The 20,023-nt window shown below is 46.9% G+C and overlaps 1 protein-coding gene across 5 annotated transcripts in view; it reads right to left on the bottom strand.

Moving 5' to 3' along the window:
- Nucleotides 1-20,023, bottom strand: part of LOC135901601 (Kv channel-interacting protein 4-like) — a 568,045-nt gene that overhangs the window by 77,369 nt on the left and 470,653 nt on the right. Inside the window, exon 1 of one of the 5 annotated variants that reach the window (XM_065431445.1) lies at nt 4,130-4,246. The exons of the other annotated variants lie outside the window; for them this stretch is intronic. Coding sequence (XP_065287517.1) covers nt 4,130-4,226 — 97 coding nt within the window. The 5' untranslated portion in view covers nt 4,227-4,246. Of the gene's footprint in view, nt 1-4,129; nt 4,247-20,023 lie in introns of those variants that run through there. 5 annotated transcript variants of the gene reach the window in all.

Here is a 20,023-nt window from a genome sequence, read left to right as displayed (position 1 = left end):
CAAAATGCAAATTTGCCTTCCTTTATGGGAATGCAAGCTGCTGCCGCGACTGTGCTAGCTTAAACTTCTTTCGCCGCCTGCTGGCAGCTGTAGAAAGTAGCCGTTTAGAGATGCGTGTTGCCCGTTCCTCTGAAATAACACGTGGTGACCCTCCCTCAACTGCTTTCTGCAGCTGCCGGCAGGCGGCGACACAAGTTTAAGCTAGCACAGTCGCGGCAGCAGCTTGCATTCCCACAAAGGAAGGCAACTTTATTTTTTCTTTCGTTTCTTAAAACCTAGGTAATTAAATGTGCCAAGTGTTTTCAAAACGACGTAGGCTCCAAAATGCGATCTTTCTGCTAATTTCGAACAAGGAAAGTGAAGTGGTAAGCGCGAAATCTTTTTTTTTTGTGAAGAATTTAAAGCGAAATATGCACGTCGCTCCACGGCTGGCGGCGACCGGCTCCTTCAGCTAAAAAAAAAAAAAGGAAAGAAAAAGAAAACAGTTCTACCATCTCGATCCTCCTGGGCAAGTTCCCGTCATTCTTGCGTGCGCGGTGGCCGCAGCTGCTGCACGTGCCTCCGCGAGCAAGGCTGAACTGCGAGGGGAAGCGAACATGCCTCGCATGCCACGCGGACTCCGGACCGAAATTCCCGCTGTCTGCTACCCCTTCCTTCTATACCAGCATTTCTATTCCGCCTTTTCATGCGCGGTGAGACGCTGAAGACGTGAACTACCATAACACAGTGAGGGCAAAAATACAGAGAGTGAGATAGAGAGAGGGAGACAGATAGATAGATAGATAGATAGATAGATAGATAGATAGATAGATAGATAGATAGATAGATAGATAGATAGAGAGAGAGAGAGAGAGAGAGAGAGAGAGAGAGAGAGACGAACAAATCTTAAGAAGCGGTACACCAGGCATCGACGCTTTTCCACTTCGGTCGCGGACGCGTGCTACGTGGCACGCAGCTGCAACTCTCCTTGCTCAACAGATGAAGACGCAAGTCGTTCGACTAAAAGCTCTTAGTTGATGAGAATAATCCTCGCTCTCTTACAGGAAATGTCGGGCACGTATGGGCAAATATCTTATGCCTTCATTTGTGCGCCCGCGACCTCAAAAGTGCGTCTCGAAATTTGGCCGCACATTGAGGACGACAGACCGCACAAACTTAGCGAGCTTTGTCACGGAAGGTGCACCTACTTACAAGAGTGGAAGGTGCCATTAGACAAGCCATATGAAGGCCGGTTAATAAATGACGTATACGTTTAGCATCGTAGGTAGTGCCATTCATAAAAAAAAAGCTAAAATTATCCCGGTATCAAAAGAAAGGCTGAAGGGAAGCCGTAACTAATTATAGACTCGTCTGTCTTCGATCAGCAAGCTTCCTGAGCAGTTGTTTGTTAAAAGATAGAATTCGTACCTTAATAAATTGAACATCATTAAGCCATGCTAATTTGAATCTCCTCATGATAGCTCTAACAATTTAGCCTTAGTTTCTCTGATGGTCTTCATGAAACCCTACCCGCCGTTTTTGCTCAATGGCTGTGGTGTTGCGCCGCTAAGTACGAGGTCGCGGGATTGAATCCCCGCCACGGCGGCAGCATTTCGATGGGGGCTAAATGCGAAAACAGACGTGTACATAGAGTTAGGTGCACGTTAAAGAACCCCTGGTAGTCTAAATTATTCCGGAGTCCCCTACTCTGCGGTGTGTCTCATGCTCAACTCATGGTTTTGGCACGTAAAACCCCTTAATTTTTTTTTAATTTCATGAAACACTGAATTGATGATGACTGTTTTAACTGCTTTAACTTTCTCGAATTATTTGCGCGACAGACAATGCGTGGTTTGCGCAGCTAGTGTATGCTAAGATTAAAAAAAAAACATAAACCACAGGGTTTTATTCTAGGCCCCTTCCTTTCTGTCTGATACATTAACGACCTTCCCGACGTATTGCGCTCATCCCATTGTGTTTTGTACGCTGACGACAGAAAAGTATCTTCTACCTTTAGAAGTCACCTTTAGAAAGGTAACTTCTAAGCTAAATTTCGCGTCAACTGTGGTCGTTAACTTGTGCGACAATAATGACTTAGTTATCAACCCGTCAAAAACTGAACTTTTGGTTTTTAGGTCAGCTCGGCGACTTTTATCGATGCAGATTGTTTTATCACTCGGCCCTGCTTTCATATCTGCCTCTGACAGTGTATAATTTCTCGGAGTCTACCCTAATTCTAACCTTGAATATAGCTCGCATATCGTTCACGTTGTGTGTATATATAAATAAAACTGCGTTCGGGATTTGTGCAATAATCAACGCTCGGTCCTGTTTTTCAACTAATGTGCTCTTATCTGTTTCATTCTCTTTCATCCATAGTCATCTTACGTACGGAATGTCACTCTGGGAAAAAAACGCATCACTGTCACACTTCATCTTTGTTGCACATTCATAACAGGGTATCCGCATTATTACATACACTACACGCCATTAACCAGGGCTTTTCCATTGCTCCGTGAATATCGCATTTTACCCATTAACAAGTCGTTTCAACACTGCATTACTAGTTAATGCTTTTGATATGGTTAATAATGAACTGACCTATGAACTGATCGCTAAGGATGTATTGCGTGACACTATACTAACATCACTTTACATGCAACATAAATGTATAATTGCCACTTGTGTATAAGAATTATCGTATGATAACTCTACCATTTGCTGCAATATCTTTTTCAAGAAAACCTACCACTGCATATAAAATTGCTAATGTACTATAAAATCATCACTATTTTAATTTAGAAGAGCTCTCAAGGCATTTCTCCTAAATACATGATATCGGCCTGTGTTTCTTTGTGCGTACTGCTCTGTACTTCTTTCCTGTTTTATCTGAATGAATTTTGTACAGATGTACTTTTGATCTTTACAACCGTTTAATCTTGTTATTTTTTCTTTCACAGTGTTGCTTCCTTATTCGTGTAAATTTAACCCTGTAACCCTGATAGTGGGTGCCGTTGCAGTCTTTGGACTATGGTATACCCCAGTCTGAAATACTGTTTTTGTGTATATTACTAGCACTTTGTACTACTGATCATCATAACATTCTTGAAAATCTTTAACAGCATTCTTCTCACGCACTGCTGTGTTTTGCTTATGCTGCCAAGAGCAGACAAAAGCGACGCGCCTCTATTAGATTTTGGAAACGAACCAAAAATAATTCACGTTTCTGCACGCGTAAAAATGGCACAGGTGACGAAATGCGGGCTAGCGAGGTGTTTTCAAGGCGCTGTTCTCGGATGGCACTTTGCCCCTTGTTTTCAGGAGTGAGACAATGTTCCAGGAAATAGAACTGCATAGCACAGAGACAGTTGACGTCTTATGAATGGCCAATAAATTTTGATTGCGATGACGGGAGATATTCAACTGACTAAAAAAAAAAAAAAGGCATGCGCTTCCGATTAGGGCGCACTCAAAATAGACCACAGGATATAATCTAAAACGGATCCAACAGCTGGCCTATACGACTGAGTAGAATGCATTGTGCTTTTGTCACCTCTCCGCTCTCGAACAAGCTAACACATGAGAGGATAGAAAGACGGCTAGCCATTATTCACTTCCTCTAACAGAATAGAACACAGCCATAAAACACTGACGCCATTGTACAAGCAATATTGCGCTAAATGCAGCGTAAAGGAATCAATAACAGCAAACACAACTCCGGCAAGTGACATGGTGCCTCGAAGGTGACTTCTTTCTCCGCCTTCAAACTCGAGACCGTGCTTGGAGCGAGTCAAGGGAGTACGGCATTGAGTGAACCAGGCACGGAACGGCCACTGACGCGAGCCATTGAGTCTACGCTGTCGTCGCGCCGAAGTCGAGTATAGCTGCTCGCACTCAATCGACCCGCGCTCGTGGAGATACGGGGGCTCCACACGAGGCAGGCGCCCAGCGTGCCCGAGCAGCGGGGCGGCTCGGGCACGCTGGGTGCGTTGCGAACTCGACGCCAAAAATGCGCGTGCCACCGACGTGACTGTCGTCCGAAGGCCTCGCGCCGGCGCGCACTGGTGTTCCTGTATATATGCTCCACACTAGCCGCCCGCACTGTTCGCGGACCGATCTGGAAGCGCGCTGGTCAGCGATGTGTACTCACTGTGCGTCTGCGACCCGCTGGCCGACACAGTCCTGCGCGCGTTTGTGCGTCTGACTGCGGCCGAGGGGTTGCCCCCGCTGGTGCCCAAGCTCTGCATGCTGAGGCGTCGGCGACGACTGCCGGTGGTACACTGGCGCGCTTCGGGGGTGCTCGAGTGGGCGCGTCGCCCACGCCCTCCCTTCTCGCTCTATTTCGGTGGCCAGGCGCGCGGGAGAGATCAGGGGCTGCGAAGGAATCTTCGGGGCTTTGCCAAGTGCAAAAGCCGGCACGCCGCCGAAAACCCGGGCAGCATGTGCACATGCCACGGGTTCGGCATTTGCCAAGGTGCGAGGGGCCGATGAAGGCGCACTTTATTTTATTGGAGCTGGGCGCTGGGTTCGAGATGGAAGAATGGCGCGAGTAGATTAACAGCACCTAGCTTCCAATTGACAGCGCAGCAAACTGCGAACGCGGGTCTTGGGAGTACCATGAGGAGCAGGACACGTCGCAGCGTGGCATACCGCGCACGGTATAGCCCGCATCAGTACTCGGCCCGTTGTAGTCGCTGTGCTCGCACGTTCACTAGCTGACGCGCACAGATACCACTCGCGGCAGTCCTTTCAAAACTCCAACAGCCTGATATATTTGCGTGAACAAGGAATGAGAACGCGCTCAGTTAACACGAGCTCTCTCTAGTGCATGCACTTTGTACGAGAAGCGTGTTCCAATTAAACCGACGGTCACGGTGTCATCAAGATTTGGCGACTACAAGCGGCGAAGAGAATACCACGGAGTCGCAACGGTTTTGGTACTGTATTTTAAAAAGAGGCTGACGAACACTTCAGACAGTTTCTTCGCACGAAACTTCGCTTTACAGCGATAAAAATGAGGCCCATCGCAACAAGCCAGTCGTTTGCAGTTCCTCTCGGATCGGCTGCTGGTCACGTGACGCGTGGTCGGTCGGAGCGGCGGCTGCGTACCGACTGCGCTTGATGTCACGCGCTCCAGCCAAACCGACCGGGCGAGACAAAGACGGGATGCGGACACCAATTTCTCGACCATGGATAATTCGCAAGAACGACAGACAGAGAGAGAGAGAGAGAGAGAGAGAGAGAGAGAGAGAGAGAGAGAGAGAGAGAGAGAGAGAGAGAGAGAGAGAGAGAAGGAGATGACCCCAAGCCAGTAGGCAAAGACTCAGGACCGCTATACCTGATTCGACAACAAAGCCCCCCCCCCCCCCCCCCCGCCCTTCCCGTTACCGTTCGTTTTTCAAGCGCGTCATATTTGCCCTTTGGGTGAACCAAAACTGGGAAGCAAAATCTAGTGCCAGCCAGTCAGGGTCTCACAAAGCAGATCTCAGATGATAACGGTTCCTGATTGGTCGATTGGCAGATACCGGCACATCACGGTGGCCAATATACCCTATTCATCGCGAGCTTGCTGTTGATACGCCGGAAATTATAGTTTTGAGATTGAAGAAAAGGAACATTCGCGCTGCGGCTGCGCTTACACTATGGGCGTTTCTGCAGTGGATCGACAACGCTGACAACGCACGCACTAGCCACACATCTTTAGTCAACCCGAACCGTGGAACCACCGTGGCGTCGGGAAAGCGCACTTGTCTAGCACCCCCGAGGCCCGGATTCGATGCCCACCCAAACCGAAATTTACCAAATGTTCTTTTCAAAGCCATTAGTTTACTTTGTTTTCAGGAACCATCGTGAGAAATGTGACGTCGATCCGAGGATATTTTGACGTGTGTTTACTCTTTGCGACGTCGGCCATTTTTTGGTACCATCGTTCGGTCAGGCCGACGGATTTTCGCGTGAAGTGGAATGTAATGCTTTCACCTTAACACACCGATGTCTCGTTGTCTCGTTTATTTGGACTCCCTGCATCCTTGTTATAAATGCAGAAAACGATGAGGTTTATGGAGTTCGTTTGAGCCTGCGCGCTAAGAACGTGCATCGAATCGCCGGAAAACCACCATCGACACCGAATTTGTGAAGTACACTGGCTCCATTGGTATAGCATAAAGTATAAGGTACAGGCATATAAGGTATAGGGTGGGCCAGCCTTCATCAGACTGACGAAGACTGGCCCACTAGCCGAAACGTTTGACAGTAAAAAAGAGCGTGTTTCCACGTACGTCATGTTTATTCTTTTTATATATATATCAAAGAGCCGTTACTTATAATTTATAGCAAAAAAGTAATAAAGTATCGCATGTGCGGTGTATGGAATTAGTAGTACATACTACAGAACAAATGAAGAAGAACAGAATAAAAAAAGAATAAGAATCCGAATTCACATCCATTGTACCGAGCAGAGGCTCGCAGTACTCTGCAAGACTCTCCAATTAAAAAAAAAAAAAGCGCCAAGGGCGGCGCGCCTCAACACACGACAGCGGTATTTCAATGGAGGCCCTACTTCATGACCAACATTCCACCGAGTCACGGCAAAAAATTTTCAGAAGAGTGCCATTCCTGCCGTCGGAAATGAGCGCGTAGCAAGCAACACTTTTCATTATGAGAGCTCTGTCACGTGGCTGTTTACTACTCGCCATGAAAGAGAGAGAGAAAAAGAAAAGTCACAGCTTTAGCAAATGTTTGAAACAATGACGTTTTGATCAGCCTTGATCTAACGACAAAGACGAAGAGACATTGTCATAAACAATGACTCCGACGGTTACTTACGTACAGCGCCCGTGGGGAGCGCAATCCGCGAGCTAACAACACCGTGTGCACCATCACCGCGCACTACGCCAAAGTTGAATGTTTACACGCACAGGGAAAAAAAAAAGAAAAGAAGCAGCAACATGTGGGGTCCCGAAAGTGGCAGAGAAAGAGATACTCAAATATGCCAAAACACGGCGGCAGCCAGAAGCACCATGCATGCGCGGCTCGGCGACGCGCGAGCGGAGGCGAAGAGCGCGCGCGCTGTTGTGGGTAAACTTGGCCGGAGCCCGGCGCGTGGCTCATTGTCTCCTCTTCGCGAAGGCTGCCTCGCTGGCCCGGCGGCCGCGTTTATTTTTTCGCACTCGGCGACGCGTCAGCCCCGTTGGCAGCCGGCTAGCGGCCAAATGAGAAGGCGCGGCGATAAAACGAACAGCCCCAGTGTGTCGCACTTTTACAGGGGCACCAGAGCGAGCGAAATCGGCTCCTCGCCCCGCTGCCTTCTCGCACTCTTGCCCTCCGCACCATCAAAGCGTCGACGGGCCAAGCATTAGATCGGGAGGGGGGGGGGGGGGAGGAAAGAAGGAGTGCCCGAGCTTGAAAAATGACGCCCGCGCGCGTTTTCTACAGCGCCACGTTTCCTTAATGCCCCGCGCGCGCGCGCGTATTTCGCTATGGGTCAGGCTCGACGAATGACGGCCCGCGGGCCTGCCCGTCCAGGGCCGCAGGGAACTCTTAAGAAACTCGCAGAAATTTAAGGGGACCTCGAGAAAGTGAGTTCGCTCCACTGAAGTGTTTGTATGTGGGCGCTTGCTATGATCGACAAGTGTCATCGCGTCGCACATAACGGCACTTGTTTGGCCCTGCTTAAGAATACGCAGATCTTCAACGTCCAGGGAGGAAACAAAAAAAGTTGACGCTATTCTTGGTGTACCCGCGCGTTGAGTACAGTAGACGTGAACTGGCTGAACACACTTCTTCAAACTTATAATCAGCCACGGTGTCCAGATGACGGAAAAACTCGTTAATGCCACAAACCTCTAAGCGCGCCACGTTTTGTGGCGAGGAGTGCATCCGGTGCAGGAATTTTTTATCTGCCGCTCTGGAAGAGCACCTTTCCGCTTGCCGCCCGCGCTCAAAAACGATAACATCAGGAAACATGACAGCATCCGTTCCGCTCAAAACAGGCTGTTTCAGCTAATTTTAGGCAGAGTTTAAAAATATGCCGATGCACTCGCTCTGAGACGACGCGACTAAATGCATGTTGCTCACTTTTGCATGCTGTGTGTCACGCTTTTTTGTATATTTCTTAATTAGATAATTGGTCAAAATTAGTTAACCAACTTCTGAAGCAACGAAAATTCCAATTAGAAAGTTGTAGGGCGCTAAGCAAAACATCCGATTAGACAGTTTCTAACTTTCTCTCTGTTAAGTATTAGTCTATTTCAGCTTACTGCGGATGCCCGCGAAATACAAACACCCTATAACGAATCCGCCGCTTTTCATGCTGCGCGTTGTGGTGGAGCTGTTGTTGCTTCTGCCGGCGTCCCGTAGTCCGCAGTCAGTGGCGGCGATTCCTCCGCCTGAGCACCACTTTCCGGTAGAAATAAACAAAATGCTCTAGCACTAGTCGATCCGTTTATCTCAAGGCCAAAAAGCAAGGCGAAGGCGCGAGACCTCCTTTGACACTATTCTTTCTGGGAACAGAGGCGCATATGAAAGTACAAGAGAAGGAATCGTGTATGCCAACATGGTTTAATGAAACAACTTGGGAATCGATCATTTACGAAGTGAACCCCCAGCTCACATACCAGCTCGCTGCAGAACTTTCAAAAAGCACCGAAGCACAAATTCATCGACTGCACCTTGGAACAGCATACCAAAAGAACTCTTATATATCCCATAAAACGAGCTTCACCCCGGCTTGCTCCTGTAGCAACGACCATGAGGACGTTCGGCATCTGCTCCTCGAATGCCCTGCACACGCGACACATAGACGGCAGCTGGAACAAGAGGTACAGGTGCTTGATTCTCACCGACCGGTGGCGCTCGCAAAATTTCGGGGCCCTTGGCCATCGAGAAGCATTGAACGCACTCGAACATCTTTTCGAAGACACGGGCATCCTTAACGAGTCCTACTGGTCGTAGTGAATAGTTGCCACAACGTAACCACAACTTGATTCCATTATATGTATCTATATGCGCTTGTATATTACGTGTCATAATCTTTTGTATCCTGTGCTGAAGCTCACTTTTTGCTGTCATATCTCTGTGTGCATTATTTAATCAGTATACATTCATGATCTAAATATGGAGAGCAAATGCTCCAACACAGCATACCTGTACTTCTAAATTTTCTTCATGAACGAGAGATCGATGTCACAACTGTTAGCAAAAACACACTGCGCTTCATTTTTATGACGCATTCATGGTATCATCTGTTCTGCGTGGATGTTTGTCTGAAAACTAATATGCATTTCATTATGGACATTTCATTTCATGCATACAACCCTGCAATTCTCTGTATTCTCTGTATTTTTTTGTCTTTTTTCCCACAGAGAATATGCGGAATAGTAGTCCGTGCCTGAAAGTTTGATATTGAAATATATGGTGCTTTGTTTTTAACGCTTCTTGTGCTCATATTATGTTTGAAACGTTAGTCACTGGTTTACCCTACTGTATGCCTTCTAAAGGGGGTCCGAACCTCTGTCAAGTGAATTCACTTTCACTTTTTAGTTCGGACTTTCCCCCATTCAATATAGAAATAAATTCGATTCAATTCAATTCAATCTGTTCACCTGCTCTTGGAAAATTGCATCGTGGCCTGGGACGTGTGTTTATGATTGCACATGCGTGACTGTGTGCTGTGCACTCTTAGTCCGAGGACGATGTTTAGTTTCTTATATATATATATATATATATATATATATATATATATATATATATATATATATATATATATATATATATATATATATATATATATATATATATATATATATATATATTATGTTGTTACTGTTATGCGAGAAGGAGTAGCCGATGCCGTTATAGGGTGAGTATATATCTTTCTTTTATTTTCATCTTGAATAACCACGAAAAAAAAAATACTCAGGGTCCTTCCACTCTGTGAAGAAGGATGACTAGTAAATTGTGTAGGTGGGCCCGCGAACTGCACCTTCGCCGAGGGTCGGCCCGGTATTGTGCTATTTTCGGGATCGACTCACGTATGGGGAGTGTCAACGCCTGCTTCACTTCCACCATGGGTCGGCCTGGTATTGTGCTATCTTCGGGATCGGCTCCTGTATAGGGAGTGTTTAACGCCTGCTTCACCTCGACCACGGGTCGGCCCACTATTGTGTTATCTTCGGAATCAGCCCACGTATAAGGAGTGTTTAACGCCTGCGTCATCTCCGTCGCGGGTCGGGCGGGCATTGCACTATCTGCGGGGTTTTTCACTACACGCGGACACGATAGTAGCGAAAGTAGCCTTTAACAGCTTCGCTGTGAAAACTGTCGACCAAGTCTGTTGGAAAGCAACGCACTATTGCTGCTGAAATGGCGACTTAGAATACGTAAATATGGCGAAACCGTATGCAGAGCACGCTCTCAGTTTGCGGAGCGCGGCAGAAACAGCTCCCTTTTCTGCATGTACCAATTAAGAGACAAAATCCAATACGCAGCTGAGCATCGAGCGGCGTCTACATTGACTGATCCGTCGGCGTAGGCTCGTATTATAGGTGGCGCTTGGGACCTGCGTATGTGTGCTTCGGCAATAAATTCCGGACCTCTGCAGAAGGAATAGAGCGCTTGAGCTGCACCGGGTAATAACGAAGCAATAAAAACGGCGTCCGCGAAGAAGGAAAACACATTAACTTGTGTTATTTTTGAACGATCTGAGGCAGCGAGATGTATATTATTTTAGTGCTCTATGGAGATTATATCGACGCCTCGTGTTCATTCTTCAAATAAACACTGAATGCAGGCTTTCACATTCTCTCATATCACCTCGATGACAGTTTGTGAGCGATAAAGCACCTCTTTTTCTTTTTTAAGCTGAGCGGTACTTAGTCAAGCGCGTGGGTCAGTTTATTTCTGTAATTTAGAGGGAACAAGAGACAAAAACAAACAAAACAACAAACAGAAAACAAACAAAGAAACAAACAAACAAACCTGTCTCTGTAGGAAATTTCACACCATGCCAGAACCAACAAAAACTAAGAAATAACTGAGTTGTTGAGAGTAACGGAGCGTTACTAAAAACTTCCGAAATTGTAATTTCTTTCTCACCTAAAAACTACGTGGTTGAAAATGCTTCTTGGTTAATCTTCTATACGTTTTATAGCAACAAAACGCGCAGAGGTACTCGCCCATGAACGAGTTAACTGCAGTGTGCAGAAGTGGACAAAATGCAATCTTAGGGGCCGTGATTTCGTGTACTGCATGCACTTGATACCCGAAGTGCGCTCCTCCGCGCGATTCCTCCCCATATGGGGCCGGAGTACAACTTTCTGGATCAAATGCGCGTGCGGAGAATGAATAATGTGCAAGGTTAAGGATACGGCAGCCCAGGGTGACGACGTCGCAGTGGCGTTGGCGCGCCTCCTTCGGGTTTCGTGGGGCGGCGGGGAAGCGGAGGCCGACCTGCGCCAACTTTTTTTTGACCGACGGCTTGTCAGGGGGCGGCGGCGCGCGCTGGTCATTTTCGGACACTGATGGAGTGGATCTCCCAATTGTGACAAAAGGATGGGCCCCAGTTTGCTTTCCATAACGGCTTTTCCGTCCGTCTCCACAGCGAGCGATTAAATTATACCCTCGGTTGGTGTTTTGCTTCGGGGCATGCGCAGCGACGGTTCCCGTTGCAGGGTCTTCCGCTCTTCCCGATTTCGTTTCCCAAATTTTGGCGTTTGCACTGGCTCTGCGCGAAACGCCGCGAATAGCGGGCGTCTTTCGCGCGTTTTACTGCCACCTCTCGGCTCAATATGCAGAGGACTGAGCGGAGCTGCAGTGCGAGCGTAAGAGTTTGAGGAGCCAGACGAATATTTTGAGACCGTCGCGTAGGTTAGGCTTCGGTGCGCTTGGGTAAACAATACTATAAAACTCGTCTTGAGTCCTTGTGAGCTCTTTTTGAGTTCTTTTGTACATCCGACCAAGAGTGTCCCCTGACATACGGCTCCACCATTTCTAAAACACTAAATTTTTTATGCAAGCGTGCGGGAGTGCGCGAGTGCATACGCGGGTGGTTTGCGTGCGTCCGTTTTGTGTGCATGTTTGTGGAGTGTTTTCCCCCAATTCCTGGCTCGTTCCCCAGTCTTACTTTTCTCTGTCTCCCATAAAATCTGAAAGCAAAATAGGAGTGAAGATTTAAGAGCCGTTTTAGGGGCTTGCGCAAGAAGTGTGCAAGGAGAGGCTTAAACACATGGGCCAGTTGGTTCCACATAGTGTTATTTAAGCCAAAAGGAAGGAAAGGGGCATGTGCTAATAGGACCGATCTTTCATTGCTGTAATGTCAACATGATGCCAATGGCTCGGACGTCGCTGATGACGCCGGGTGGGTATTACGTAGCTGCTATTAATACGCGTCTGGATGTAAAAATATGAATATGATAGGTGAAGTTTCAAGTTCATTGGCTGCCTTGCACCATGCTATAAAAAACCGCTGAAGTTCCTTGCGCCAGGAAAACGTGAAATAGTTCGCGTCGTTTTAAACATAAGGCATTAAAAATACCTATAGAATTTGTTATGTCGTATCAGGCTGCTCATGAGCGCCAGTGAGAAATATAAATTTGCCTCTGGAAGTTGCAGCACTTGATCTGCATGGTTGGAATAATTCGCCGCAGTTTTGTTGCGCGTAAGAGCGTGAGAATTGCAGGCTTGCAAGTGCCGTCATCATTCAAACTATTTTACGTTGACCGTTGTCCTGTGCAGGAGAACGGTCTCTTTTTTAAAATGTAATTGTAATTTATTCACCGCAGCCATTCATTCACTCGGCATCGCAAAGCAATTTGTAGGAAACGAGGGGCGCTATAATGTAAAGCTATTCCAAACTTTTCTATCCCACTTCTACAATCAGCCTTCCACGATTGTTAAAAAAATTTGCGGGCCATCCTGTCTCCTGTCTGCCATGCGACGTCACAGAAACACCGGAAACGCCCCATCTGATGTTACGTGCACACTGATTATGCATGATTTGAAAAAAACGAAAGGAAAATAATTATTTCTGATTCGACGTCTTTTTCGATATTAGCCCTCCGCTATTGGTCAAACGTTTCCGGCCGCGCCCACTTCGCCTGTGTGTCACGCGACGTTATAAAACCGCGAAAACTCACCGCGTCAACGTGACGTGTACGCGTTAAACACGCATTACTATACCGAACAAAATTGAATATTTTTTCTGAATAGCCGGAAACTGCCCAGTTCTGAAAGCAATACAAGATGGCTGCCCGCCGATCACTCTGGCACTGGCAACTCGCAGCTGCTGGGCAGCATGGATTTATTTACGTATGATAAAAAATTCTTCCTGGCAGTATAACGTTATCGAGCCCTTTCGGCACGTATACGACATCGTTCTGCCAACCCTTCTTTGCTGAGGATCCATTTTAGGGTCATTAATTATTAACCTTCCGTCGCACGCCGCTGCGATTTTCGACCAGCCATCACAAGCTAAGTAAGGCGGAGCTGACTAATCGCAGACGCAGGCACCACCCTCCTCAATCGGTTATCTGGTTTCACTGGGCTGGCTCGGCCCCATGAAATCCCTGTCCACTTGAGCGTGCCTCTCGAGTCTTTCCGGTCAATTAGATAAGAAATACTGCTCAATGTAGGCAATGTAGGTTTTGAAAGCAAAAGAAAGTGACCTCCTATAAACGAGGAGCGCGTTTCATTGGGTTTTCCAAACAACGCTGCGGGTTACCGTCCGATGCTTGCGCCGGTGCTTACGCAATTTTGACGTCAGGAGATAGGAATAAAAACATATAGGAATAGTTTTACCTTATAGGGCCTCAGCTGTTTACCTTTACTACTACCGCTCCCCGAAACTGCGCATGCACAATAAACGCCCGCGCATATGGAGTTGGTAGAACGGTAATGGTAGAACGGTAGCGCTATGCTAAAATGCTCAATACAAAGCGCTTTGTGACGTCATATTTCACGACTTTGTGAAATGTGACGCACTATGTTCGCAGTGTGTTACGTCATGGCAGACGTGCATGCCACGCTTAGGACACATCCAATGGCCAGGCACATATAGAAAGTTTACGCACACTATGATGGCAAAGAGCATCCACTTGAATTTTCTCGACATTTTCATTCTGTCCCTTTTTATTTAATCATAATAACAATGTAGCCACCAGAAAGTGAAGTATCCAGCGCCTACTATTTAATCACCAAAGTTTTTGCAGATGTCTGCACGCATTTTCTCCTGGATCTGAATTCGGCGGCACTGTGTATAAATGCAGGCGTGATTAATCAACCCAACCTCGCCTTCTAATATTGTTACTCATGCGCATATTTCATTTGATCGTAGTATTCGACAGTAGTGAGACGAGTGAAACAAACACACACGCACACGCACAGACGTGAAAAGAAAGAAAAGCGAAGCAAAGTGAGGAGGTAATCACGAACACACAAACAGAGAAATCGCACAGCTCAGGGGCATGCTGTCCCGAGATGTCGCAGTGTGTGCTGGCGCCTGACTCGGCGCTCCTTTCAGGGCCTGAGTGACGCGCCTCTGCTCCGGAACAATGCCGGCAGAAAAACAAGCTGGTTGCCGAGAGGCCTCGGTGCTACACAAAGGCCTCGCGCGACTAGAACTGACAGAGAAGAATTCGTTTCACTGGACGTCGGCAGAGACAGGGACCGTCGCCGACCGTCGGTTCGGGTGAATGGCGAGGGCAGTTTGACGTACATACCATTCGCGCGTGCGACAACCTATTGCGAGAATGGCGCGTCAGTGTGGAAGGGAAAAGACTCGAGCCACGAGAAGACGAAATATAAAGGAAGCATGTCCACCCATCTGTCTTACCGAGCAAACAGAGACGTGTATTTTGCTGTGTCATCTCCTTTCTTTTTGTTTTTGTTTCCTCGAAGAGGATGCGATCTTGTTGCTTTGCTAAGCATCGACAGTCTTTTACGGAGAGGAAAGAAAACTGCGTCGTACGTCGGCTGTGCGTTTACGTTGTGTCGAACGACGAGTTGCAGGAAGGAAGTTCGTTCTGTGAAACGGCATAAACGTGTTCGCGCATGCTTCTCTATGTATAGGAGGGTTAAGGCACGCTTGACAAGCTTGCGTTGATGCAATACCGGACGAGACACTGTACGAGTTGCCTCCTATACGCTCATCAAATTGAAGCTGACGCGGCGATGTGTACACACTGGTACGTTTGAAATCGTTATTCCAATGGGAAAAGTACCGAAGTACCGTGCATTGGGTGCACGTTAAAGAATCGCAGGTGGTCGAAATGAGTGATTCGGAGCCTCCCACTACGGTGTTCTTCATAATCAGATGGTGGCTCTGGCACGTTAAACCCAGACATTAACTTAATTTAGTAAAAACCTTTATAGAGACAGAATAAGTTTATTTTTGCTGCTCTACAAAGCCTGCCCCTTGCTTTGTTATGAAGTAACAACAGATACGAGAATAACAATTTCTTGTAGCATGAACTTCTGGGTGGCGAGAGAGAGAGAATGAAAAAAAAAACATTTAAATAAAGTGAACTATATCGTTGAGTAAGACTGCTCGCCTAAAGAAAGTTAGTGCAGCGTGTCAGTACCGTCTAACAGGGAGGCCATGGTGGAGTGAGGAGAGCTGTTTAATGGCATTTACGATCGTACATTACCAACACCAGTAATGCTAACTTTTGAGGGACACTAAAGAGGCATATCAAGCAGTATTAGTAAATTGCGTCTGAGCCATAAAAAAAATGGCTACTATTACTGTAAGTGGAGGCCAGGTAAGCCAGAATAAATTACAAAAACAATAAATAAGAATAGAAAGGGAGACGAGCTCGTCTGTAACATCACAAATTTCGATTGCACATATTGGGGTATATAGTTAATCGATTATCGGTAAAGAATGACTACGTTGCATTCTAAAATAAGAAAATGGTCAACCTAGCAAGTTTTCAGAATCTTCATTGCGTGAAAAACGGCCCAAATAAAAGAAAATGCTTCGAAATCTGTGACGTCGCTCTGGCGGTCTCGGCACGAAATTGAGAAAGGAAAGTTTGGCGTCGAATTTTGTTAGACATTGTCGCTCCCCCCCCCCCCCCCCTTTTCTCTCCCGCTGAGTAATAGAATATGGAATATTGAAAGTATATCTTATAAGCTTAAAGCGTTTTTTAAATGTTGATCGATCTTTATTATATATAGCTCTAATCGCAAAATAAAGGTTACAAAGCTGAAAGTCTTTAAAATATATTTGCAAGAAATTTCCACGAAAGAATTAGAGACAAGTTTGAAGCACGGTCTACATTCTATTTTTTTTTTTTGCCTTGATTTCGTCAACTAGGAATTGGGGAGGAGGCGAGTACCACCGATTGTTTTCAGTGCACTCGAATGCGGCGTCGAGTGGGCACCGAAAACAACTCCAAATTTTTCAGCGAGCGCGAACATAAGCCACACTTTTGTCGTACCTGCCTTCAATTAAAATCTCTTCGCACTTGATCGACGCGAAGGATTTGCTGGATTTATTTTTCTTCGGCGCGCTTAACTGGGCGCCGCGTCACGCACACCTAGAAAGTAAAGCGCCAACGCTCAAGTGCGCTGACGAAAGCGTGCCACCAGAGGTAGCGGCACGAAACCGGAGAGTTAATTAGAAAGTTTGCGCGCGCCCTAAAACCGGCGCTGTCGCGCGAGCATGTAACCCGAGAAACGGAGGAGGGAGTTTTTCCGCTCCTGCTTGTGCACGCGAAGGGAACCGGAGACGCTGTTCGCACGTGTTAAAGGAAAACTGGCTGTCGGATCAAGGCGCTTCTGTTGCGCGTCCGAAAGCGCGAAGAAGATGGAAAGAGAGCGAGAGAGAGAGAGAGGCACACGTGCCGAGAAATGAGTCTGAGCCCGTTGGTGAAGCTCACCAGATATATGCTCACCGCCATTCGGAATAACTGCAAGAAACACGTGGTACGCGTTGCATAAACGAGACTTTGGCCCGACTCGGCCGCCGCTGCTAAACGCTCGGTCGCAGAGTTCTACACGTATGGCCAGCAATCGGTGGGGTGGGGGGCGGCGTCTGCTGGAAGGCGGCGCCGTCGAGCACCGCAGACAAGGAAAGGCGAGTGGCCAATGTAGGGAGCCAATGACTCTTTCATAACGCTCTTTTCATCGCGGCCGCAAAAAATATTTGCGTCAGTAAGAACTGGCGTGCGCTCTTTTCGCTTTAGCTTGTTTATTTTTACTTCGCCATCTCGCCGAATTTCGAAGCCAACGTCGCTTCATTCGTTCTTCTGCCGTAGCAGAGGAGTCGACCTATGTCTGTACGTCGCGCAAAAAGTAGATAGATAGATAGATAGATAGATAGATAGATAGATAGATAGATAGATAGATAGATAGATAGATAGATAGATAGATAGATAGATAGATAGATAGATAGATAGATAGATAGATAGATAGATAGAGAGAGAGAGAGAGAGAGAGAGTAAGCGGAGGCTTTGTGTTACAAAAGAGACCTTGGCCCGTAAATGTTAGTGCTAAGCCACTCTGCGCCAACGTGTTTTTGCGACTACTTCGGTGACTCGGCCAGATGTCAGCTCGACGAGGAATTGCCGTCAGCCGTTTGTTATTCTCCCATCAGTCCCCGCTGGCGGAGTAATGGACTGCTAAGGAAGAGCGCTTTGCCTTCGTCTGCCGCTGTCCCATTACCGGAGCTTGGTACACGGAGCCTAGAAAAGCAAAAGCTTGGCACATGCACACGTGCCGTGCGCTACTTCGAAAGACTGCCAGCAGAGTGGGCGTTCGGTTGGGCCATACCTTGAGTTAAGATTACGGGAGCCATCAAAGTCCTACATCGCGCGCAGGCGAAAGCGGAAGTTGAAGCCCCTTTTCGCAGCGGTGACATGTGGATAAATATGTCGAAATAAAAAAAATAAAAAAAATAGAAAAGCAACATCACTTTGTAGCAGAATGCTAATACTATGAGTATTGTCCCTGGCGCGTCTTTTATTGTGCATAAGTACTTAGGGAAACGCAATGGCCAGGTCTTACTTTGAAATTATTTGAAACACTCGGTGTTGATTTTTTTTTGTACAATTGGCATTCGTTAATAGCCATTTCTTAATGGACACAGTTACTGGAAATTGGTCAATGAGCACGACTGCTGTAAGAAAAGCTAATATTATGATGATTAAAAGTGCGTACACGCAGAATGAATATAAATATATATATATATATATATATATATATATATATATATATATATATATATATATATATATATATATATATATATATATATATATGTAAGCACGATGCGTTTACCCGTATGTGTGCTTTCAGTAGAAGCTACAATAATACGTTTAAGCTCTTTAGATGAAAACAAGGCAGTTAGTCCAAGAGCTTCATTCACAAAGCATCTCGTTCGCCATAATAGTTTGTTAACGGCCGGTTGTCTTCGCGAACATGTTAGCTATTACGATTGGCTGGCAACTATTCTCGTGGACTCTTCTGGAGTAGGAACTGCTCTGCCAATGAAGGATATAGGTTCGCGTTCGTGATTCGTGGCGTGCACCACGTAGCTTCAGATAGGTCTGTATTTTTTTTCGCCTTCAGATAATAAATGCTTCCCTCATGAGAGGTCAAGCATATTAAGCGTTAAAATGATCATGTGCCACCCATACTCGTTCTCCTATTTCCTGATTGGGGCCTTTGTCGATGCTCAGTTCATGGCGGTGAGTAGTTCGGGTTAGAAGCGTACTGGAAATGCCTTTCGACAGGCTAACATCGCATGACACTTAAGACCAACCCCGTATATGTTGCGGAAGCCGGTGGCAGAGAGCAATCAAAACAAGTCCTGCGGGTAGCGCTGGTCACTTTTGTGATGCAGATATTTGCTTGTGGTTTACTGATGCTACATTGAAAGGATAAATGATTTATTTCGTTTACCCCTATACAAAATAACCTCGACAGTGCTACGTTCATAGCGTGGATACATAACTAATAAGCTTCAGTACTCACTATGATGACACTGCGTTAATGGACTGGGAAACGACTACTACGCCATACCTCGTTTCCAGAAAATACGCACAGAAATATCTATGCACAGTGCGTAAAATAAGTAGAAACATTTCAAGTACATCTGACTTGGTCGTGTTCGTTTTTCTCGGAAACATAGAAAGCAACAGAGGAAAAAAAAATTTGGGCGAGAACGTTTGGGATTGGCTGGTGGATGCGACACGAACAAACCCAGGCGCACGAACACGTGCGAGCACCCACAAAAAAAAAGAAAAGAAATATAGAGAGAAAGTAATCCCAAGCAGTCAGTAAAACTCTGAGAGTGGGGTGGCCGAGGCGCCTGCCACCTGCGCAAGTCTACAGAGCGGCGCTGATAGAAACGGGCACGTAAGAAACGGGCTAGACGAGCGACCAAGGCAAACAAACATACGAACTGAATGCAGGACGCCAATGCTATCAAAAGGCGGACGCGGCGCTGTCGGAAGCCCTAGAACGGTGCAATTTCAAAGGGGGCTTCTGTCAGCGTCTTTTCTGCGTGCAAACTAAAAAAAGAAGGGTCTTCGTGCGAGGCGCGGGGAAGAAACGCCCGGGATTAAAGTATGGAAAAGGGGGGTGATTACGCAGGGCGGCCTTGACAGCGGCACCATTCTGCCAAGGACGAGGCCGTAGAGGAGGCGGTCGACAGTCGAGATGGTGAAATGGGGAAAAAAAGGAGGTGTTCCGGCAGCGGGTGGAATGGTGCACCGCAGATCGGACGCGCTACCCTAACGAGGCGGATAAAGGGGCTTTATTTTTCCATCTCTGGGCGCGGGAGGCGCACGCGTCGAAGTTGGCCTGAAAGAAATCGCGGCGTGCGAACGAGCACGCGCTTCGACGTGGCTGCACGGGAGACCGACTGCAAACGTGGGTGATTATCATCGCCATCCGCTGGGTCATCTTTTTCCCCAGATTCGGCGAAGAAATGAACAAATCATCAGGAGTTGTCGAAGGCAAGCCGCCGATTTATTTCACACAGGCTGCTGGCATGCAACGTGATCGAGATTCTATACTACACTCTCCTTTTTATGACGACTCC

The sequence above is a fragment of the Dermacentor albipictus genome, chromosome 1 (assembly GCF_038994185.2).
Source record: "Dermacentor albipictus isolate Rhodes 1998 colony chromosome 1, USDA_Dalb.pri_finalv2, whole genome shotgun sequence".
Classification (NCBI taxonomy): domain Eukaryota; kingdom Metazoa; phylum Arthropoda; class Arachnida; order Ixodida; family Ixodidae; genus Dermacentor; species Dermacentor albipictus.
The sequence above is the reverse complement of the archived record's forward strand: the minus strand, read 5'-3'. Positions and strand labels throughout refer to the sequence as shown.